We start from the raw sequence: 23588 nt of genomic DNA, 5'->3' as shown, positions 1-23588 counted from the left end.
AGCAATGCCAACCCCAGTCCAGTCCCCCATCCGCCCAGGATCTCGATCAAGAAACATTAATCTGTGGCCTTTCTTTGCCATTTCCAACTCTGCCACCTCCATCGCACGACAAGGTCCCCTTCTTCCTTTCCATTCCCGTCAGTTTCGTTTCCCTAATCTCCTTACAAATCCCTAGCCTGACTCTCTTTCCTTTCCATCCTCACCAGACACCCGCATGCCGGACCTCAAAAGCGCAAACGCTAAAACCCGGTTGAGTTGACGCACGGAGAGAAGGGGTGTGTGGGTCGGTGTGTGTGTGTTACTGTGTGTGTGCTTGTGTGTGGAAGAAACCAACAAGGTCCACGCTGGTGTCCATTTCTGGAAATGCCAATCGCGCCCGACTGCGTGAGCCAGGATCAGGTCCCCAGGGCGCCCTTGCAGACAGCACCCTGAGCGAAGGCGCTCAGAAGGCAGTCCGGCTTCACCCAGACCCCCAGTCCCGCAGAAGCCCCGTCCCCCAGCGGCACAGCACCCCCTCCCCGGCGCGGTGGTAGGGCCCGGCGCGACGTCACCCATTGTTTACAAATCAACCAGAGCCGGCAGGATTCCGGCTCCCGCGGCTGCAGGCGCGCGGCTGGAGTGACTGGCGGGCTCCGGCTTCCGCGTCTGCCACGGCCCCGGCCCCGGCCCCGGCCACGGCCCGGGCATCGTCTTCAGCTCCGCGCCCGCTCCGCCGCGGCCCACCGCACCCGCCGGCAGCCGAGCCCCCAGCGACGCCCGCACAGCTCCGGGTGCCCGGACAGGGGGCCATGCCGTGCCGGAGGGAGGAGGAAGAGGAAACCGGCGAGGAGGCGGAGGGGGAGGAAGAGGAGGAGGACAGCTTCCTCCTGCTGCAGCAGTCGGTGGCGCTGGGCAGCTCGGGCGAGGTGGACCGGCTGGTGGCCCAGATCGGCGAGACGCTGCAGCTGGACGCGGCGCAGGACAGCCCGGCCTCGCCGTGCGCGCCCCCGGGGGCGCCGCTGCGGGCCCCGGGGCCCCTGGCTGCGGCGGTGCCGGCGGACAAGGCCAGGCCCTCGGCGGTGCCGCTGCTGCTGCCGCCCGCGTCGGCTGAGACTGTGGGCCCGGCGCCCCCTGGGGTCCTGCGCTGCGCCCTGGGGGACCGCGGCCGCGTGCGGGGCCGCGCTGCGCCCTACTGCGTGGCGGAGCTCGCCACAGGCTCCAGCGCGCTGTCCCCACTGCCCCCTCAGGCCAACTTTGATGGGCCTCCGGATGCTGGCAAGCAGGGCGTCCGGCAGCCGCTGTCGGGTCCGTGCCGGCGAGGATGGCTCCGGGGAGCCGCCGCCTCCCGCCGCCTGCAGCAGCGACGCGGGTCCCAACCAGAAACCCGCACAGGCGACGACGACCCGCACCGGCTCCTGCAGCAGCTAGTGCTCTCTGGAAACCTCATCAAGGAAGCCGTGCGAAGGCTTCATTCGCGACGGCTGCAGTTACGTGCAAAGCTTCCCCAACGCCCGCTCCTGGGACCTCTGTCGGCCCCGGTGCATGAACCCCCTTCACCTCGCAGCCCTCGCGCGGCCTGCAGTGACCCTGGCGCCTCCGGGAGGGCGCAGCTCAGAACTGGCGACGGCGTTCTTGTCCCTGGCAGCTAACACGCCCGGGGTGGCCACAGCGCCAGCCTCAGACTGGAGGGCAAGGGGTTCCCCTGAGGGCTGCAATTCTGCTCAGGCTGGTGGAGAACTCTGGCTTTTGGAAGCGGGAGAAAAAAGCTAAAGACGAGGAACAGAAAAATCGCGAATGTTTCGCGCGTAACTGGGGTTGAGGGCCAAAATATTTGAAATGCAGGACTTGGCCCTATTGTAAGGCAGATTTTACAGAGCGCACCCCGCTTACAAGTCAGTAGGATTCCTCATTTGGCGTGACCCTACCTAGCCGCGGAGCGTGCAGTTCCGCGCAGCCTCTCAGTGCCCTCCAGCCCCGCGACCATGTGGCCACAATTCACGCTTCTCCGTATCGCGGTGCGCCGGAACTACTGAGGATGATGCCAGTTACTTGCTGTACCTTTTCAGGGCTGGCTCCTGATCCACTTTGGGGGAGGGGAACATGAGTAGATAATTTCAGGGTGCACCCCAAACCGCCAGACTTGAATATTTTCGACACTTAAAAAAACCATCTTGTGTCTTTGGAGGTGCTGCTTAATATCAAACACGCGGTGCCATGAAGGGACCCTTTGAGGGTTGAATAGGAGTTAACCCCTGCGCTCTCTTTGCAACTGTCTGCCTTTCTCAGAGTGGTGGGGGAAAGGCTGTACGACACGGGTGGGGACAGGAGGTGGGGGCGGGGGGTATTGAATGGTGATGGAAGGGTAGAGAGGCGCGGAGTGAACCCCACGCGCTCTCTAAAGTGTATTTTCACAGCCGGCCCGCCTCTCCTCGGGTTCAAGGTCACTGTTTCCTGGGCACGCGCTGGGTTGCGGGACAGAGTAGCCGGATTCTGCCCGTGCTCGGAGAAGAGCGCAGTGTTTTTTGCAAGTGCTGGAGTCTCCTGAGGACACGCGCGCCGCCGCCACCGCGGGTGTGGGAAAGCGCGGACGTGATGGGCGTCTGCTTCCCTAGGCGACCACCGCCCCTGGCCGCGCTCCGGGCTTTCACCGAAACTCCCGAGACGGAGCCCTGGGTTCCTCCTCTCCCACTTGGCTCTGCTGTCCTACTCAAGCGGGTGGCTCTGGGATCCTGGGGGCCTGGGTTGGGGGCTAGGGAGACGCCATGTGATGAGCACTCCAGGGACACACAGCCTAGCACAGCAGCTTATAATGGGCTCTCCGGGGCCATTTGCAATAACAGCTGCAATTCCCTGGATAGAGGAGTTGATTTCCTCCCTCTGCCCCTCCCCCAGCCATGCCAGCTGGCCTTTGTAAGTGCAGGAAACCGAGTAGAAAATGTGACCCTCCAAATGGAGAAGCTGCAGGCTTTGCCATTGTGAACCATGGTGAAGTGCTTGGAACATACTGTTCACTCTAAAGGCGCTGAGACTGTGTTGTTGTTCTCGTTTTTGTAGTCAATGGCTTGTTCATCATCCAGATGTGGCTACTGACATATCTACACTTCGCACCGGAGTGTCTGGAATTGTGGCTATCCTGATGATAGGATTTTAACTTAACTGAAATGCCTGCTTTGAATAAATGTGTTGGGTTTTTTGTTTGGTTTTATTTTATACTTGCCATCGGTGAAAAAGATGTACAGAACACATTTCTCTGATCTCCATAAACATGAAAACACTTGAAATCCCTGTCAGCCTGGCTTGCGGATGGTAATTAGAGCGCCTTTGTGTCTGAGCAGCTCACTAGCTAGACAAGGTCTCTGCAGCTGGGTGTGTATTGGAGCTGGCATGAAATTAAATGAAAGTGAGGTCAGGTTTTGGACCAATCCCATTCGTTAAAACCTCAGAGCCTTTTGGATTACTAGTCAGTGATGGAGATGTGTTATAAAGCTGCCTCTATTAGCAAAGGACATCAGATCAGCCAGTCACTGCAGACTGGGAGGCTTATCTTTTTTTTTTTTTTTCTTTTCTTTCTACTATGGCCATTAAGTGCACTTGTTCCACAAGGTGGGCCTTAAGGCTGGGGCAGCTCTTGATTAGGGGGCTGCTCACAACACGAGCCTGGTGGTAGGAAAGCTGGGTGGAAACTTACAAAAGATTCCTCTTTGCCCCGGCACATTTATACCATTCTGTCCCTAAGCAGTGACATAACAGCCCATGTCTATCGGTATAGTTCTGACTTACTTCAGTCTGTTCCCTCATGGAAGGAGCTAATTTCCTCCCTCTGAGGAAAGAGTACCCAGATTTTAAGTCCACTTCTAAAGTGGGAAGGGAACCTTGGACAAGTTGCTCTACCTCTGGGGCTTCAGTTTCCTCATCCATACAACCGGCATAATGAACTAAAAGGTGGGCCAGGCCCGACAGCTTACACCTGTAATCCTAGTAGCACTTTCGGAGGCTAAAGTTGACGACTGCTGGAGCGCAGAAGTTCAAGACCAGCCAGGGCAATATAGTGAGACCTCATCTCTCCAAAAATAAATAAATAAATGGCCAGGCACAGTGGCTCACACCTGTAATCCCAGCACTTTGGGAGGCCGAGGGCGGATCATGAGGTCAGGAGTTCAAGACCAGCCTGACCAACATGGTGAAACCCTGTCTCTACTAAAAATACAAAAATTAACTGAGCGTGGTGGTGCACACCTGTAATCCCAGCTACTCAGGAGGCTGAGGCAGGAGAATCGCTTGAACCTGGGAGGTGGAGGTTGCAGTGAGCCAAGATCGTGCCATTGCACTCCAGCCTGGGTGACAGAGTGAGGTTCTGTCTCAAAAAAATAAATAAATAAGGCCGGGCACGGTGGCTCAAGCTTCTAATTCCAGCACTTTGGGAGGCCGAGACCGGGCGGATCACGAGGTCAGGAGATCGAGACTATCCTGGCTAACATAGTGAAACCCCGCCTCTACTAAAAAATACAAAAAAAGAACTAGCCGGGGGAGGTGGCGGGCGCCTGTAGTCCCAGCTAATCGGGAGGCTGAGGCAGGAGAATGGTGTAAACCTGGAAGGCGGAGCTTGCAGTGAGCTGAGATCCGGTCACTGCACTCCAGCCTGGGTGACAGACCGAGACTCCGTCTCAAAAAAATAAATTAAATAAATAAATGAGGCAGGAGGATTGCTTGAGCCTAGGAGTTTGAGGCAGTAGTGAGCTATGATCGAGCCACTGCACTCCCACCTGGGTGACAGCGCAAGACCCTGCCTCAAAAAAAATTAAAAGGCATATGGTGACTGGCACATGCTGGAGATAAACAGTATCTAATCCCTACCCCTTCCTTCCCAGGTGACTGTGTCCCAAGTGTCCTCATTTTCCTACAAAACAAGAGCATGCCATGATCCCAAATCTGCTTTCTGGAGTAGTTTTGACTTTGAGTCCTGATTTTCTAACTCCCTTTTTGGTTCAATGCCCCATTTTCTCAAATTCACACTCAGATGCTGATGGTCTCTGAGGATTACCTTCAGAACACACCAAGCCTGCCATTTCCCACAACATGCCCAGAAAGGGCTGTGGGGACCTCAGTCCAGTGTTCTCCAGCATGGGAAGGGTAACTATGGAGGCTCTAATACAAACTGAGGAAAAGGAGCCCCCAGAGTGCAATGGGCACCACCTCTGGGCGCTGAGCACGAGGGGAAAGTGGCCAAGTGCTGATGTCCCCTGGCATGGGAGTAGCCCTGAAGTCCCCAGTTCCCATTCTTAGTTGACGTGGGATTTATCCAAGGTCAAGGGGTTATGAGCAATCCAGGGCTTTCCATCCTTAAATAGGCTATGATTTGATGTCACTGCACTGCCTGTGCATAGTTTCTTCCCCCCCCCCCCGCCTCCCAGACGGAGTCCCGCTCTGCCGCCCAGGCTGGAGTGCAATGGCCGGATCTCGGCTCACTGCAAGCCCCGCCTCCCGGGTTTACGCCATTCTCCTGCCTCAGCCTCCCGAGTAGCTGGGACGAGGCGCCCGCCACCTCGCCCGGCTAGTTTTTTGTATTTTTTAGTAGAGACGAGGTTTCACTGTGTTAGCCAGGATGGTCTCGATCTCCTGACCTTGTGATCCGCCCGTCTCGGCCTCCCAAAGTGCTGGGATTACAGGCATGAGCCACCGCGCCCGGCCTGTGCATAGTTTCTTGTAATAAGAATGACGGGTTAAGGTCAGACTCAACCTTAGGGCCCATGCAGTACAACCCCCTCCCAAAAAAGGAAAACTGGAAAAAACTAAAGCCTCTCAAGATAAGGCACTTTAGCACTCTAAACACACTATAATCCAGTAACCATCTGTGTTTTTATTTTTTATTTTATTTATTTATTTTTGAGACAGAGTCTCACTCTGTTGCCCAGGTGGGAGTGCAATGGTGTGATCTTGGCTCACTGCAAGCTCCGCCTCCGGGGTTCAAGTGATTCTCCTGCCTCAGTCTCCCGAGTACCTGGGATTACAGGCACCCACCATCACACCCAGCTAATTTTTGTATAATTTTAGAGACGGGGTTTCACCATGTTGCCCAGACTGGTTTTGAACTCCTAGCCTCAGGTGATCCGCCTGCCTCGGCCTCCCAAAGTGCTGGGATTATAGGCGTGAGCCACCGCATCCGGCCTGTTTTTTTTTTTTTTTAGATCCTGCCAAGTTTTACTGTTCACCCCAAAATCTATTTTTTGCAGTAAGTCAGGATTTATATAAAGTGCGGGGTTTATTTGTTTGTTTGTGATGGGGTCTCAGTCAGTCACCCAGGAGTGCAATGGTGAGATCTCAGCTTACTGCAACCTCTACCTCCTGGACTCAAGCGATCCTCCCACCTCTTGAGTAATTGGACTACTACAGGCGCATGCCACCATGCTCGGCTAATTTTAAAACTTTTTATAGAGACAAGGTTTTGCCATGTGGCCCAGGCTGTTCTCAAACTCCTGGGCTCAAGCAATCCACCTGCCTCAACCTCCCAAAGTGCTGGGATTACAAGTGTGAGCCACCTCACCCAGCCAGGATTTACATAAAGTATTTTAAAAGTTATATTGGGGCAGATGTGGTGGCTCATGCCTGTAATCTTAGCACTTTGGGAGGCCAAGGCAGGTGGATCACCTGAGGTCAAGAGACCAGCCTGGCCAAAATGGGGAAACCGCATCTCTACTAAAAATACAAAAATTAGCTGGACGTGGTGGTGGGCACCTGTAATCCCAGCTACTAGGAGGCTCAGCCAGGAGAATCGCTTGAATCTAGGAGGCAGAGCGTGCAGTGAGCCGAGATCTCACCATTGCACTCCAGCCTGGGCAATAGAGCAAAGACTCTGTCTCAAAAAAAAAAAAAAAAAAAAAAAAAAAGTCATATTGGACCATTTTATAGGTGGAAAAACAGTCCAAGGAAGTGAGCAGGGCAGAATGACCTACCAATGTTGTTTATGAAGCCAGAGGCCTAGCAAAGTCTAGAACCTAGGTCTCCCAGCTCCCAACTCAGGGCTCTTTCCAATGGCTCCATATCATCAAACATGGTCCAATATTGTTCACTGCATAACTCTGCACATAGGCTACCATGGGAATGACATCTCTGCAGTTGCCCAAATTGGTGACCCCGCCATCGGAACCCCGGAAAATTGTGCTCCAAGTTCCTAGGCTGAGTTAGGGAATGCCATTTCCTTACAAAATGTTCAGCATCCTATGAAGACAGCTGGCCACAGAAAATGGCCTGGGTGGGCCAGGCGCAGTGGCTCAAGCCTGTAATCCCAGCACTTTGGGAGGCCGAAATAGGCGGATCACAAGGTCAGGAGATCGAGACCATCCTGGCTAACACGGTGAAACCCCGTCTCTACTAAAAAATATAAAAAAACTAGCCGGGCGAGGTGGCGGGCGCCTGTAGTCCCAGCTACCTGGGAGGCTGAGGCAGGAGAATGGCGTAAACCCGGGAGGCGGAGCTTGCAGTGAGCTGAGATCTGGCCACTGCACTCCAGCCTGGGCGACAGAGCGAGACTCCGTCTAAAAAAAAAAAAAAAAATAGAAAATGGCCTGGGTGAGATAAGAGAACAAAGGTATAAATGAAATGAAACAAAGTGAACACATACATTGGCAAATAAGGGGTTTAGAGAAAAGAATGCCACACCTCACAGAGAACTCCAGAGTCTGCCACCCCAAGATTTCAATCTAAATTAGGCATACATCTGACAATATTTGGATTCAAGTTTTACCCTCTTCTGCTCTTTCTTTTTTCCAGCTTAGATGCAGAAACCTGGAGCAAAGATCAGACACCACTTTCCTATCTAGCAAAGTCTGTGTTGAAACCTGTGATCCCTTCCTTCCAATCAGGAAAGAGTTACCTTGGCAACGAAATTACTAACTCACTCAATTAGCCCCCACTTCTACCAATGCTCAGTAATCACAGACCGTCAGCCCCCGGAGAGCTCAGCCTTCAGCAGTCTGGTGCTACCGCCTCATTTAGAGATGGAAGCTCAGAGAGGTTTCCACTCCGAGGTGCACTCCACTTGAACACTGTGAAAACTGGTGCAGGCAAAGGGGCAAAACTCTTCCGAGTATTTTCCTCCTGGTTTTCCATCATAACTGAAGGGAGAGCAATTGACCTGTCCCTACCAGTGTCACCCAAAAGATGTAATAGGTAAGAGTAGGGGCTCTGCAGGCAGCCCTCCACTCTCGGCTGTGTGATATGGAACAGGCTCAGTAAGCTCAATGAACTCATTTGCAAAATGTGGGTAAGGGTAGAGCACCTTGAAGAGTTGTGTAAAAATTAAATTAAAACCAAAGAGCAAATAGTATGGGAACCAAAGAGCAAATAATAAACAAAACAGAACATTGTTCCTGAGAGATGTTGCATTAAGGCCACTTAAGAGTCTTCTGCAGAAAACCCTCCCTCTTATTGACTTTTTCAATATCTCTTAATAGGCACAAACCTGTTTCTTCTGAAGGTCAGACCAGTTTTCTGATCATGCACCCCAGTTGCATAGGTCAGTGTTAAGGGAAGTGTAGAAAAAGAGAATAAGGGTGGAGCCGGCCGGGCGCGGTGGCTCACGCCTGTAATCTCAACAATTTGGGAAGCCCAGGCAGGCAGATCACTTGAGGTCAGGAGTTCGAAACCAGCCTGGCCAACATGGTGAAACCTTGTCTCTACTAAAAATACAAAAATTAGCTGGGCATGCTGGTGCATGCTTGTAGTCCCAGCTACTTGGGAGGCTGAGGCAGGAGAATCGCTTGAACTCAGGAGGTGAAGGTTACACTAAGCCAAGATAACACCACCGCACTCCAGCATGGGCGTCTAAAAAGAGAGAGGGAAAAAACTGGTAGAGCCAAGCTAAGCCTGGAAAGCAGCTCAGGATTGGAACTGGTGGAATAGAGGCAGCAGGAATATCACAAAGGATAGGGTTGGCAGTTGGCAGTGAAGACAGCCTGGGGCCACAGCTCTTAACTCCCCCATTTCCTATCAGAAAACCAATCCTTTTCCAAAATTCAAATGCTCAAGTTCTACTTGCCTGTCCTGTCCACACCTATCTATAATCTGCACTGAGAAAACCATATAATAGGCCGGGTCTGGTAATCCCAACACTTTGGGAGGCCGAGACGGGTGGATCACCTGAGGTCAAGAGTTCGAGACTAGCCTGGCCAACATAGTGAAACCCCGTCTCTACTAAAAATACAAAAATTAGCCAGGCATGGTGGCATGTGCCTGTAGTCCCAGCTACTTGGAAGGCTGAGGCAGGAGAATCACTTGAACCCATGAGGCGGAGGTTGCAGCGATCTGAGATCATGCCATTGCACTCCAGCCTGGGTGACAGAGTGAGACTCCATCTCCAAAAAAAAAAAAAAAGAAAGAAAAAGAAAACTGCAATTTCTTCACAGGAAGTGGCCTTTAAGTTCATTTCATTCTCACTCTCACATTTTATTAATTATCTCAGGGACTCATATGTGAATGTCTTCTCTTTCCCAATAGATTATATATTTTGTGATGGAAGAGGAGTGGCAAGATGAAGAGGATGTTTTAGGCAGATTGTCAGGCCTCATGGCATGGGGAGTGGTCTGGAGCTGAAAGGAAACACTGATGGTCAGCCAGATCGGCTGAATGGCTGCTACAGCTCCCAGGCACCCAGGCGATAAGGAAGAGGAAAACACCAGACGTGTCCAAAAGAAAACTGGTAGGCCTCAGTTACAGTACTGTGTAGCTGTAAAATCGTGGCTCTGGAGCCAGACTGCCTGGCTCCTTCCTTGAAAGCTCCTTCCTGTGACCTTGGGCAGGTAACTTCACCTCTCTAACCTTACCTTCAGTTGCAAAGTCCGATGATAAAAAAAAAAAAGTCCCCCCCTCATAGGGTTGTTGTGAGGATTGAGCTAATGCTAGTAAAAATGCTTAGGCCACTGCCTGCAACATAGCTGCATTTAGCAACAGCCGCCAGGGTACTGGTATTTAGTAAATATTTGCAGAGCAAACAAATGGGCAATTTCAACAGACTGGCAGAGGCTAAAGAAGTGGGGTGCTTGGGACGTAGATGATGCGTTGTGGTGCCCACAAGTCTGAAGATGGGAAAAGAGGGACTACAGCTAAAAAGGGAAAATGGCCAAGGGAAGGATTCACTCAATCCTGTAATCCCAGTACTTTGGGAGACCGAGGCGGGTGGATCACTTGAGGTCAGGAGTTTGAGACCAACCTGGCCAATATGGTGAAATCCCGTCTCTACTACAAACACAAAAATTAGGTGGGCGTGGTGGCACACGCCTGTAGTTCCAGCTACTCAGGAGGCTGAGGTATGAGAATCGCTTGAACTCGGGAGGCAGAGGTGGCACTGAGCTGAGATCACACCACTACACTCCAGCCTGGGTGACACAGCGAGACACCATCTCAAGAAAAAAAAAGGGGGTGAAATCAAAGGGAAGGTACTATAAAGGTCTAAGTTCCTGGAGGAGTGGGACGGTATGGGGTCCTCCGCCAGGGCAGGTTTGAAGGGCAGGGCTTAGAGGGACTGTGGTTGTGGATGCCACACAACGCTCCCTATGTTACTAACTGTCCTGCCACAGTGTGGCTGGAACCTGACAGATTGGCTGCTGAAAGCATCCTTCATGCCTGGGATGGCTGGATATGTTTCTGTTGTTTTTGTGTGAATGAATTATTTGTAGCTGACACTATAATGGAATGAAAACTAAAAGTGATAGCAAAGAGTTTAAGTGTTCCCCCTTATCAACTGTTAACTGACTCATAGCAGGTAAAATCACAACCCCTACTTGATAGGCTGCTCAGGCAGTTTGTTTGACTTATTGATTTGGGTGGGTTAAAAAAAGCAAGAGCTGGTTATCATCCTGTTACCTTTGCCCTGCCTTTTGCCCATTTCTGTAACTGTCTAAATTAGATTCCACAGCCTAAGACTGGTGAAAACCGGTTTCCTATAGGTTTTCCTGAAAATCTTTCCTAGACACTGAAGTCACAAACCCCTTTCGCTGATGAACCATAAATAGTACTTTTCTTCAGCTGGGCTAATGAGGGGAGGAATCCAGTGCAGATGTTCAAAACACGCTACTTAAGGGTGCTGATGAAGGGAACTTGAGAATTAACTTCAGGATTCAAAAAAGACAGTGAAAGTCATTGAATAAGATCTGATTCCATATGCCCCAGACCTCTGTGGCCTGACTACAGAGGATATACATAGCAATTACAGATACAGCTGTGTTTGTGTTATGTGCACATGTGGACCCACATACATTCCACACGTCTACTGTTCACCCTAGTCTCCCTTGGCTTCTCTTGGTTCTACTTTTATTTTCTGTCTGTTCCTTTTGTGTAGTCTTCTTCCTCCCACAGAGATTTGATGAGTTGGGTCTTTGTAAAGTGCTTAGAACACAGGCCGGGCACCCACAGGCTGGGTGTGGTGGCTCACGCCTATAATCCCAGCACTTTAGGAGGCCGAGGCAGGTGGATCACTTGAGGTCAAAAGTTCGAGACCAGCCTGGACAACATGGCAAAACCCCGTCTGTGCCAAAAAAATACAAAAAAAAAAAAAAAAAATTAGGTGTGGTGGTGCCTGCCTGTAGCTACAGCTCCTTGGAAGGCTGGAGGCAGGAGAATCACCTGAAATCACCATCTGAACCTGGGAGGCAGAGGTTGTAGTGAGCTGAGATCACACCACTGCACTCCAGCCTGGGCAACAGAGTGAGACTGTCAATAAAAGAGAAAGAAAGAAAGAAAAAAAGGTGCTTAGAACATAGCCTGGCACATGGCAGGCACTACTGCACATTAGCTAGGGTTACTACTGCCCATCTCCCAGGCCCCGTTCTGTGCCCCACCCCATCCCACCCCCTTAGTCTTAACTGCCAAATCTTTATCTTAAGCCCTGAACCCTCTCCAACTCCTACTCATTTATGAGGCACCAGGCTTCTGTCCTTGTAACTTCCCATGTGAAACTCCTAACTCTCCAAACACCCCCCCTCCCCCACACACACCATTTCTCCTAATTATTTCCCTATTGCTCTGGTCCTTCTAGGCTAGAGATTTGCAGAATGTTATCAGGGAAACATGGGCACGGGCCCCTTCAGAAGACGAAGTTGTCTCAACTCTGTGCCCTTCCACTACAAGGGGTTAGGGATATCCTAGCCAAAATCATTCCTGAGCTAAGAATACTAGGAATGGGCTATCCCAAGCTGCAGCACCTTGGAAATGGCCATTGCCTCCTAGACAAAGACACTTCCCCAGGCCTAGGCTCTCCACAGGCTCTGCAAATGGCTGGATCAGTAGCAAGAGGTGGGGTGTGTGAGAAGAGCATTGTGTGTAGGCTCAGACAGGGGGCAAGAGGACCAACTTAAGTGCCCTGAGTTCTGATTCTGCTCTACCACCAATAATTCCTACCTTTCACCATTGTAAAAAGCAAAGTAGGGCCAGGCACGGTGGCTCATGCCTGTCATCCCAGCACTTTGGGAGGCCAAAGCGGGTGGATCACTTGAGGTCAGCAGTTTGAGACCAGCCAGGGCAACACAGTGAAACCCCATCTCTGCTAAAAATACAAAAGTTAGCTAGGAGTGGTGGCGGGTGCCTGTAATCCCAGTTACTTGGGAGGCTGAGGCAGGAGAATTGCTTGAACCCAGGAGGTGGAGGCTCCAGTGAGCCAAGATCATGCCACTGCACTCCAGCCTGGGGACAGAGCAAGACCATGTCTCAAAACAAAACAAAACAAAACAAAACAAAACAGAGTGTGGTGTCTCATGCCTGTAATCCCAGCACTTTGGGAGGTCAAGGTGGGCGGATCACGAGGTCAGGAGATCGAGACCATCCTGGCCAACATGGTAAAACCCCATCTCTACTAAAAATACAAAAATTAGCTGTGTGTGGTGGCACGCACCTGTAGTCCCCGTTACTTGGGAGGCTGAGGCAGGAGAATCACTTGAACCCAGGAGATGGAGGTTGCAGTGAGCCCAGATCACATCACTGCACTCCGGCCAGGCGACAGAGCGAGACTCCATCTCAAAAAAAAAAAAAAAAAAAAAGTCTTGTAAAAGGTGCCAACCAGGAACCAGGGTGCCTGCCCATAACAGGGATCAGCTCCCTCTCTACCTAGGCAAGCAGAGAAACACTCAAGATCCTATAGGTCTCTTCCCATTGTCTGTAGTCCTTATCTGTAAGATGGAAAAATAGTGCTTACTTCATGGCACATAAAGCCATGTGGTAGTACCAAGAATGAGCAGCTATCACTTTTTGAGCAATGAAGTATCCCCTTCAAGTCCTCATTTAACCCTTCCAACTCCCCTATTAAATGCTATTGTTTTACAAATCACAAGGGAAAAACTCAAGAGTCTGACTTGCCCAGCATGACACAGTGGGTGAGCAGAAAGGGCTGAGTCAACTGAGCATCAGCCTTCCCTCTGCAGCCCCAGCCCTGGGAGTGTGCTGAGCAGGAGAGGTTCCCTGGGGGGTGGTTAGTAGAGCTGGGCAAGGAAGGGGTAAGGCAGGGGCCAGGTGTGGTGGCTCACGCCTTTAATCCCAGCACTTTGGGAAGCCAAGGCAGGCAGATCACTTGAGTTTAAGAGTTCAAGACCAGCCTGGGCAAGACAGTGAGACCCCATCTCTACTAAAAATATAAAAAATTAGCCTGGCATGGTCGTATGAGCCTGTAGTCCCAGCTACTCAGGAGGTTGAGGTGGGAGGACTGTTTGAGTCCAGGAGGTTGAGGCTGCAGTGAGCCAAGATTGTGCCACTGTACTCCAACCTGGGTTACAGAGTAAGACACCATCTCAAAATAATAAAATTAAATTAAAAAGAGAAAAGGGCAAGGCAGGAACTAGGAAGGGATTCAGCAAGGGGTCTACGTCTGGGAAGACAGGGCAGAGAGAGAATGAGGAGAGGAGGAGGGCTACTTCAGTCAAATCTAACCCCCGACTGCTCAAACTAAGCCATTTTACAACTACTAAACACACTGCTGTAAAACCCTGTTTTTCTCTCCCAAGGCCATAGCTCAAGACTAGGTCAGTCTCAAAGGGGAAACCAGGCTGGCTTCGCCTGTGCCCTCCCCATTTTGCACAAAAACGTCCAGATGAAAATCCACCTCCCTCCACCACAGCACCTCTTTGCTCTCCAGCCCAGAAAGCGTTTCTAGAATACCTCATCTTTCCACAAAGGGAGTGGAAGCCCATCTTGCAACTTCTAAAAACCTGGACCTAATTTTCGGATCTTGTGGAACAAAAACTCAGAAGCACTCAAGTACTGTGGCTCCACTAGGATTCTGTGCCCAGCGGCATTGGCCCAAACCATTTGTCCAGGTCCCCCTATTTAGTCCAAGTGCCCTCTTCATTATTAAGAACATCCCTATATGCTTTTCTGCCCCCTCCCACCTTCCACCAAAATGCCAAACCGTGCTCCAAAACAAAAGCCAAATTTATTCAGTAGACATTTTAATTATGAAATCCTATAAATCAGGACCACCACAATTTCAGACACTCCGTTGCGAAGTGTACATCAATAGCTACATCTGGAGGATGAACAAGCCATTGAATCTTTTAAAAATTGGTTTAGCTACCTTAAAGTTTTGGGGTGGCACCTTACAAAAGCGCCGTCAAGTTTCACAAGGGTACAGCCAGCGGCATCTCCTCTGGGAGAGTCACATTTTAAAACCGGTTTCAGACACAAAAGAAGGGCTGGCACAGGAGGAGGAAATAAATAGTGCGGGTGAGGAACCGCCAAGGCCGAGGCCCACGGCTCCATGGAGGGCCAGAAGAGAGCAGAAAAACGTCCAGGGTCTCTCATGCATTCCTATAGACACCAGAAAGAGTGGAATAAGAAAGCTCAGCTGGGAGGACAGGAGAGACTCAAGAGATTGTTTATGACTGTTTCTGAGAAAGTTCCTGGCATGGCCATGAGTGGCCTACCGGGAGTCCTGGAAGCCGGCGAGGAAAGCACAGAAAACAGGAAAGAACTCTCCCTACACATCCCTCTCTGCCTGTTTGTGTCCTCGGGAGACTCCAAGTGGTGGTAAAGCACCGACAGGGCTCTTCTTGGAGCAAGAGAAATAAGACTCCGAGTGAGTAAGGTCTCCCAGGAAGCCCACAGCAAACCGTGACCTTGACCACAGGTGGCAAGGTCAAGTCATTTACAAGTCCACATTCAAATCCAACTCTCCCACCTGCAAAATTCTTCACCTCCCTCCAGTCCCTTAACTGGAGTTCACATCTCCTACGTTCACCAGCCACGGAATTGGTGGGATAAAGGGGCAATGCCAACCCACCCACCACCAAACTTTTACATTCTTCTCCCCTCTGGAATTTCTTTGCACAGCAATTGTAGCACCACTTTCACTAAGTTCCTCCACAGGAAAATAACAAGAAAATGTATGCGTGTCGTTAGTTTTCAAGTATTGTTATAAAGCCATCGCGATGCCTGCCCCTGAGCCCTCTTTAAACAATCCAAGCTCACGACGCCCCCAAGGGCTAAGTGAGGTACACGTCGATGCAAGTAGCTGCCATAGTTCTCCCAGTTTATCCCAGGTCCTTGGGCTTGGATGGCCCGGGAAATTCTCATGCCCCACGGACGCACCCTGGCGCACGCATTTCTCCACGCTTAAGTTTTCTCCGACGGCCTCGCCGCAGCTGGTAAACTTCTGGCGGCTTGAGATCTCTCCCCACGCGCCTCCCCGCAGCCAAAGTGGTCGCTCCCAGGCTGGCGACGTCGGCGTCAGCTCATAGTTAGTAGGAACTGGACGCTGTTGGGTCTACGCAGCGGCCTCCACTTTCTCCTCCAGGAGGCCTGGGTCAGAGCAAGGAGCCTGAGGGCTGCAGGGCAATGGGGTCTGGTCTGCTGCAGCCTCCCCCGGGCCCAGGGGCGCTTGCGGGGCCCGTGGCTGCAACCGCGGCGACGGCTCGTTGGAGCCTCCGCACGGCTTCTTTGATGAGGTTTCCCGAAAGCACCAGCTGCTGCAGGAGCCGATGCGGGTCGTCGTCGCCGGCGCGTGCCCCGGCTTGGGTCCATCGTCGCTGCTGCAGGCGGCGGGAGGTGACCGCGTCCCTGAGCCATCCTCGCCGGCACGGCCCCGGCAGCGCGCTGGGGCCTGCGGCGAGCTCGGCCACGCAGTAGGGAGCGGCGCGTCCCCGCACGCGGCCGCGGTCCCCCAGGGCGCAGCGCAGGGCCCCAGGGGGCGCCGGGTCCACCGTTTCAGCCGACGCAGGCGGCAGCAGCAGCGGTACCGCCGGGGGCCGGGTCTTGTCCGCCGGCACCGCCGCAGCCAGGGACCCCGGGGCCCGCAGCGGCGCCCCCGGGGGCGCGCACGGCGAGGCCGGGCTGTCCTGCGCCGCGTCCAGTTGCAGCGTCTCGCCGATCTGGGCCACCAGCCGGTCCACCTCGCCCGAGCTGCCCAGCGTCACCGACTGCTGCAGCAGGAGGAAGCTGTCCTCCTCTTCTTCCTCCCCCTCCGCCTCCTCGCCGGCTTCCTCTTCCTCCTCCCTCCGGCACGGCATGGCCCCCCGTCCTGACACCCGGAGCTGTGCGGGCGTCGCTGGGGACTTGGTTGCCCGCGGGCGCGGGGCTGCGGGCGAAGCCGGGCCAGGGGCGGACGCGGAAGCTGGAGCCCGCCAGGCACTCCAGCCGCGCGACTGCCGCCGCGGGAGCCAGAATCCTGCCGGCTCCGGTTGATTTGTAAACAATAGGTGACGTCACGCCGGGCGCTACCACCGCGCCGGGGCGGGGGTGACGCGCTAGCAGGGGCGGAGGCGCAGGGCGGCTCGGGCGTCAGCCGGAGCCGTCTCGCGTCTGTGTTCGTTGTCCCTCCAGGAGGGGGTCCGGGGCGTGGGGACTGATTTCCGACCGCCCGGGCCCGACAAGCGGTGTAGGAACTTGGCGCTTCGGAGGAGGCAGGGGTTGGTTTCTCCCACGCAGGGACACACCCACACCCACTCCGGGCCCGCCTCCTGGGCCGCGGCCTCCCTACCCACGTGTCGGCCGCGCCTAGGCCCGCCCGGCTCCCGCCCCGCGCACCCGCAGTTCCCGGCCCCTGGCGTGGGGGAGGGGTGGGCCGCCGGGGGTCCGGCTTCCAGAAGGCGGAGCGGGGAAAGACGGAGGGAATTGGGAGCGAAGAGGCTGGACCTTACTTATTTACTTATTTATTATTTAGAAAGGATCTCCGCCGCCCAGGCTGAAGTATAGTGGCTCGAACACGGCTTACTGCAGCCTCGAACTCTGGCTTAAGCGATCCTCCCACTTCAAGCCTCCCGAGCAGCTGGGACCACAGGCGCGGCCACCTCGCCTGGCTAATTAAAAAAAGTTTTTTTGACCGGGCGCGGTGGCTTAAGCCTGTAATCCCAGCACTTTGGGAGGCCAAGACGGGCGGATCACGAGGTCAGGAGATCGAGACCATCCTGGTTAACCCAGTGAAACCCCGTCTCTACTAAAAAATACAAAAAAATTAGCCGGGCGAGGTGGCGGGCACCTGTAGTCCCAGCTACTCGGGAGGCTGAGGCAGGAGAATGGCGTAAACCCGGGAGGCGGAGCTTGCAGTGAGCTGAGATCCGGCCACTGCACTCCCGCCTGGGCGACAGAGCAAGACTCTGTCTCTAAATAAATAATAAATAAATAAATAACGTTTTTTTTTGTAGAGACGGGGAGGGGGGGTCTCACTATTATTGCCCAGGCTGGACTCGAACTCTTGGGCTCAAGGAGTCCTCACTCCTCGGCCTGCGAAAGTGGGGTTACTGGCGTGAGGCGTCGCGCCCGGCCTAAGAGGGGACGCTTTGAAGCAGAGCAGAGTCTCTCTGAGGTGAGGTCCCAGAAGCTTTCCCTCTCTCAGTCTTCAAGCTCCTGGGCCTATCATGAGAATAGGACTCACCACCGCTCTGCTAAAGAGTTTTGTCTTTTTTTTTTTTTTTTTTAAGGTTCAAATAGAAATATAGAGGATTGGCCAGGAGCGGTGGGTGGCTCATGCCAGTAATCCCAACACTTTGGGAGGCCCAGGCGGGCGGATCACCTGAGGTCAGGAGTTCGAGACCAGTCTGGCCAACATGGTGAAACCGCGTCTCTGCTAAAAATACAAAAATTAGCCGGGCGTGGTGGTGGGCGCCTGTAATCCCAGCTACTTGGGAGGCTGAGGCAGGAGAATGGTTTGAACCTGGGAGGCGGAGGTTTGAGCCAAGATCACACCACTGCACTCCAGCCTGAGTAACAGAGCGAGACTCCGTCTCAAAAAAAAGAAAAAAAAAATATAGGGGATGGAAAAAATCTCTCATAGCACTCAAACATGGTTCACATTTAAATTTTTTTTCCTTTTTAGCCTTTGTTCTATGAAAGTGTACTATACAAATACACACATACAATGTTTTACACTTTTCCACTTTGCCTTACATCATAAACGTTTTTCATGTTGTTGCATGCACTTTGAAAACATTTTAATGATTACATAAGTTTCCATCAAGTGCCTGTGCTTTTAACATTTGCCTAATTTCACCATCATCATTAAGTGCGTGACTAACATTTTTGTGCGTAACACTTTATTGATGATTCTTTCCTTAGAGCATATTCCCAGGAGTGGAATTTTAAGTCACAGGAGTTGGGTATTTTAAGGTTTACTGATAAATGTTCCGGAAATCTCTTACCAAGAGTTAGGTAAATGTACTCTACCATCATTAATGTTTGATGAAACATTTTCTTTCATATTTTGCTGCAAATACGTCTCCAGGCTTTTGTTGGCTCTGTACAGTCATTTTTTCCCCCAGTAAAACCAAATTTTCATGTAGGCAAATTTTAAAATTCCTTTGAAATTTCTAACACGATGCTAAATTTGGAGTCTCCTTGCTGCCAGAAAGTTATTAAATATTCCATTCTGTTTTGTTTAGATTTTTCAAATGCCTTGATTTTTTTTTTTTTTCAAATCCATCTGGGATTAATTTTGGTCTTTGGTTCAAGGAGATGACATGAAATTAATTTTTTCCTGGAGAGCTTGCCAGCCAAAGGTGTATTTCTTCACTAGGAAAGAGGTGTGAGGGTAGCATAAACACAAGCTGTCTGGTGAGTTTCCAGTTGCTGGTTGAGCTGGTAGTTGTGAGGAGTGGGTGGGGCTGGGAATGTTTTGATCAGTTTGTTGTGTGAAGTCAAAAGAACCCAGAACAGGTTGTACAAAGACCTAGATCCAAGTCTCATTCCTGCCACATCCTGGGTGTGGGACTCCAGGCAAATCAGTTTACAAGTGTTTTCACTTGTAAATGGGAAAAATAATCCCTGCCCGGCCTCCCTCTGAGGATTGTTTTCAGGATCAAATGAGATAATGGGAACGGGTTTTGTCAGGCATTACACAAATGTAGGATTAGGTCCAGCGGTTTACTAACAGAGGCCTGGCTCAATTCCAGCGAGTGCCCCTGGGGAGCATCTAACATATTAATGTTGAAGATCCCCGCCATGCAGCCCACTAGGTGAAACGTACCTTGAAGGTATTACTTCCCTGCACTTGCCAGGTTTCTTAAATTCTGCCTCAGGTGTACCCTGACCTGGGATTGTGTAGGGCTTTACAGTCAGTCCAGAGGCTCCCAAGCCCCACGGTGAGTTCCCACAACTAGTTCTGCAGGTTTGAGTGATGGAGACTTTCCCAGTGGGCAGCCTCCCACCTCCATCTCTGGAGGACTGTTCACACACTTTACTGATGAGGACTGAGCCATTCCCCCCGGAGAGACTGATTCTCATTTTCATTCCGATGGTACTTACTGGAGAATTTCAAGAGGAATGAAAATTAGGGGAGGGCTTATGGATTTTAGTAGAGTTAAAATGGTAATTTTTTCCTCCTTTCTGTAAGATGATGCCTGGCTGTAAGTAGAGAAAAGCAGTTTTATGCTCCATTGACTTTAAACATTAATAGGTCTGGTTTAGCTATTGTCTCTCACCCAGCATCCCTGGAAGTTGTTTTTGTCTTCCTGTCAGGGTAATTCCAATAGCGTTCTTGGTACTATAGGAAATGGAGCTTTGAGATGGCATTCTTTAAAAAAAAAAAAAAAAAATCTTCCCTTTGTAATGTTGCTTTTGTGTGAAGATTGCTATGTAAATATGCTGGGACTTGGATATTATACTATTCATTACAGAGATGAATTCATTACACAAGACCAGCTCCATTTTCTGGGGGCACCTCTCTGGAGAGCTCTGAGAGAGGGAAGTGCTGTGCTGGACCGGTGGGAGGCAGAGAAATGTCCTGGATTAGGAAGCAAAATACAAGATGCTAGAAAGGCTCAGATGCAATTAAAAGTAATGAGAGGGTATCAAAAAGGGAAGCTATGAGAACTTGTGTGCCCAGCACATTGGCTCCCTGCCTGGAAAGAGACGCTCTCGGACAGCATTCAGAATCACCCAGGGAAGAACAGAATTCAAGGGTTTTCTGCATTCACTTAGATTGCATTGAAATTCTCTGCAAGAAGTTTGCTTTCCACACAGACCTTGTTTCAAGTCACCTGCCCTCAGAGACAATAGCTATGGTACAGTGGGATGAACACTAGGCTTGGAAATACCACCTGGATGGGGTCACTTTATCCTTCTGTGCCTCTGATTCCTCATCTGTAAAATAGGGGACAGTCCCTTCTTTATGAAATAGTCATATTACATGAGAATAGTATGTATGGAAAGACTCATCATGTGGACCCTGAGGGTGGTGTTGGCATAGGTTCTAGGGAGTAGAAATACTCTTAGGGATGTTGAAGTTTTGTTTGTTTTTTGAGATGGAGTTTTGCTCCTGTTGCCCAGGTTGGAGTGCAATGGTGTGATCTCAGCTCACTGCAAACTCTGCCTCCCAGGTTCAAGTGATTCTCCTGCCTTAGCCTCTCGAGTAGCTGGGATTACAGGCATGCGCCACCATGCCCAGCTAATTTTTTGTAATTTTAGTAGAGGCGGGTTTCTCCATGTTGGTCAAGCTGCTCTCAAACTCCTGACCTCAGGTGATCCGCCTGCCTCGGCCTCCCAAAGTGCTAGGATTACAGGCGTGAGCCACCACTCCTGGCCGATGTTCAAAGTTTTAAAAGGGCAAATTCTAAGTTGTGGTCTATCAATGGATGAATGGATAAACAAATTGTAGTATAGCCATATAACAATTTTTGTTTTTTTTTTTTGATACGGAGTCTTGCTTCGTGGCTCAGGCTGGAGTGCAGTGATGTGATCTCAGCTCACTGCAACCTCTGCCTCCCGGGTTCAAGCAATTCTCCTGTCTCAGCCTCCCAAGTAGCTGGGATTACAGGCACCCATGACTGCACCTGTCTAATTTTTGTATTTTTTTTTTTTTTTTTTTTTTGAGACGGAGTCTTGCTCTGTCGCCCAGGCTGGAGTGCAGTGGCCGGATCTCAGCTCACTGCAACCTCCGCCTCCCGGGTTCACGCCATTCTCCCGCCTCAGCCTCCTGAGTAGCTGGGACCACAGGCGCCCGCCACCTCGCCCGGCTAATTTTTTTTTTGTATTTTTAGTAGAGACAGGGTTTCGCCGTGTTAGCCAGGATGGTCTCGATCTCCTGACCTCGTGATCCGCCCGTCTCGGCCTCCCAAAGTGCTGGGATTACAGGCTTGAGCCACCGCGCCCGGCCTAATTTTTGTATTTTTAATAGAGACGGGGTTTCACCATGTTGGCCAGGCTTGTCTTGAACTCCTGACCTCAAGTGATCCACCCACCTCAGCCTCCCAAAGTGCTGGGATTACAGGCATGAGCCACCGTGCACAGCCAATGCAACAAAATTTTATTCAGCCATGACAAGGAATGAACTATTGATACATGCAAGAACATTTAAAACATGCTGAGTGAAGCCAGACACAACATAAGGAGGGCGCGGAGACTCATGCCTGTAATCCCAACACTTTGGGAGGCTGAGGCGGGCGGATCACGAGGTCAGGAGTTCGAGACCAGCCTGGTCAACATAGTGAAAACCCATCTCTACTGAAAATACAAAAAATTAGCCGGGTGTGGTGGCAGGCACCTATAATCCCAGCTACTTGGGAGGCTGAGGCAGGAGAATGGCTTGAACTCGGGAGGTGGAGGTTGCAGTGAGCTGAGATCACACCATTGCACTCCAGCCCAGGCAACAGTGCGAGACTCTGTCTCAAAACAAACAAACAAACCAAAACCCTCATATTGTATGGTACCAATTACATGAAATATCCAGAATAAGTAAATCTATAGAGTTAAAAGCAGACTGATAGTTGATTAGAGCTGGGGGGTGATTGAGGTAGGGGGTGACTGCTAACAGGCAAGGGATATTCCTTTGGGGTAATGGAAAAATTTTGAAACTTGTTAGAAGTGATGGTTGCACAGCATTGCAGGTATACTAAATGCCACTAAAATGGCCACCCTTTGAGATCTCTAATTTTTTTTTTTTTTTTCTGAGATGGAGTCTTGCTCTGTTGCCCAGGTTGGAGTGGAATGGCATGATCTCAGCTCACTGCAACCTCCACGTCCTGAGTTCAAATGACTCTCCTGCCTCGGCCTCCAAAGTAGCTGGAACTATAGGCGCATGCTGCCATGCCCAGCCTTGAAATTGCTAATTTAGAGCAGGGCACTGGGCTGCAAGCTTGTAGTCTCAGCTACTTGTGAGGCTGAGGAAGAAGCCTGGCTTGAGCCCAGGAGTTCAAGACCAGCCTGAGCAACAAAGAGAGACCACCCCCCACCAACGGACTCTGAAAAAATACATACATAAATAAAAGAATAAAATGGCAAATTTTATGTTATGTTAAGTTTGCCTCAATAAAAATAATTATATACTTTATGCAGTATTTGATCAACTTCTTTCTTGCTTTGTAGTTGGAACTGCAATCTATTTGCTGATGTAAAACAATCACATCTGGCCGAGCATGGTGGCTCACGCCTGTAATCCCAGAGCTTCGGGAGGCTGAGGTGGGAGGATCCCTTGAGCCCAGAAGTTCAAGACCAGCCTGGACAACACGGCAAAATCCTGTCTCTACAAAAAAAGAAACAGTCAGACAAGGTGGGATGTGCTTGTGGTCCTAGCTACTCGGGAAGCTGAGGCAGGAGGATTGCTTGAGCCCTAGAGGTTGAGGATCTGTTAAGCCATGATCATATCACTGTACTCAACCCTGGGTGACAGAGTGAGAGACCCTGTCTCAAGAAAAAGGAAGAACAAGCCTTCTTCATGTTAGTGTGGGAGATAGCAACTCCACAATGCCACTAGCACTGCACCACCGCAATAGCTATATAGATTGTTCTGAGAATTTTATTATTATAATTTTTTTTAAGACAGGGTCTCACTCTGTCCCCATCTGGAGTCCAGTGGCATGATCTTGGCTCACTGCAACCGCCACCTCCCAAGCTCAAGTGATCCTCCCACCTCAGCGTCCTGAGAAGCTGGGACTACAGGTACACACCACAACACCCAGCTAATTTGTAGATTTTCTACAGAGATGGGGTTTTGCCGTGTTGTCCAGGCTGGTCTTGAACTTCCAGGCTCAAGCAATCCACACGCCTCAGCTCCCCGAAGTGCTAGAATTACAGGCATGAACCACCACACCCAGCCTATTTATTTATTTTTACAGACAGGATCTCACTGTGCTGCCCAGGCTGAAGTGCAGTGGTACAATCACAACTCATAGCAGCCTCAACCTCTTGAGTTCAAGTAGTCCTTCCAC

At 51.2% G+C, this 23588-nt stretch overlaps 2 protein-coding genes across 2 annotated transcripts; one reads left to right on the top strand and one right to left on the bottom strand.

The window, feature by feature from the left end:
• Positions 1-583: 583 nt before the first annotated feature.
• Positions 584-3262, top strand: FRAT1 (FRAT regulator of WNT signaling pathway 1). The gene has a single exon (XM_030941438.1). It carries the CDS (start codon positions 789-791, stop codon positions 1626-1628), a length of 840 nt encoding a protein of 279 aa, XP_030797298.1. The 5' UTR covers positions 584-788; the 3' UTR covers positions 1629-3262.
• An 11108-nt stretch (positions 3263-14370) lies between these two features.
• On the bottom strand, positions 14371-16777 carry FRAT2 (FRAT regulator of WNT signaling pathway 2). The gene is given in 2 exon segments (XM_010389571.2): positions 14371-15868; positions 15870-16777. Coding segments are annotated over 2 exon segments (741 nt in total). The 5' UTR covers positions 16461-16777; the 3' UTR covers positions 14371-15718.
• Positions 16778-23588: the final 6811 nt, after the last annotated feature.

This window comes from Rhinopithecus roxellana, chromosome 11, assembly GCF_007565055.1.
Source record: "Rhinopithecus roxellana isolate Shanxi Qingling chromosome 11, ASM756505v1, whole genome shotgun sequence".
NCBI lineage: Eukaryota > Metazoa > Chordata > Mammalia > Primates > Cercopithecidae > Rhinopithecus > Rhinopithecus roxellana.
Note: the sequence above shows the minus strand (reverse complement) of the source record. Positions and strands in the feature narration are given on the sequence as shown.

Excerpts from the sequence above, each read along its gene's own strand:
- FRAT1 (XM_030941438.1), top strand. The coding sequence starts at position 789 with ATGCCGTGCCGGAGGGAGGAGGAAGAGGAAACCGGCGAGGAGGCGGAG.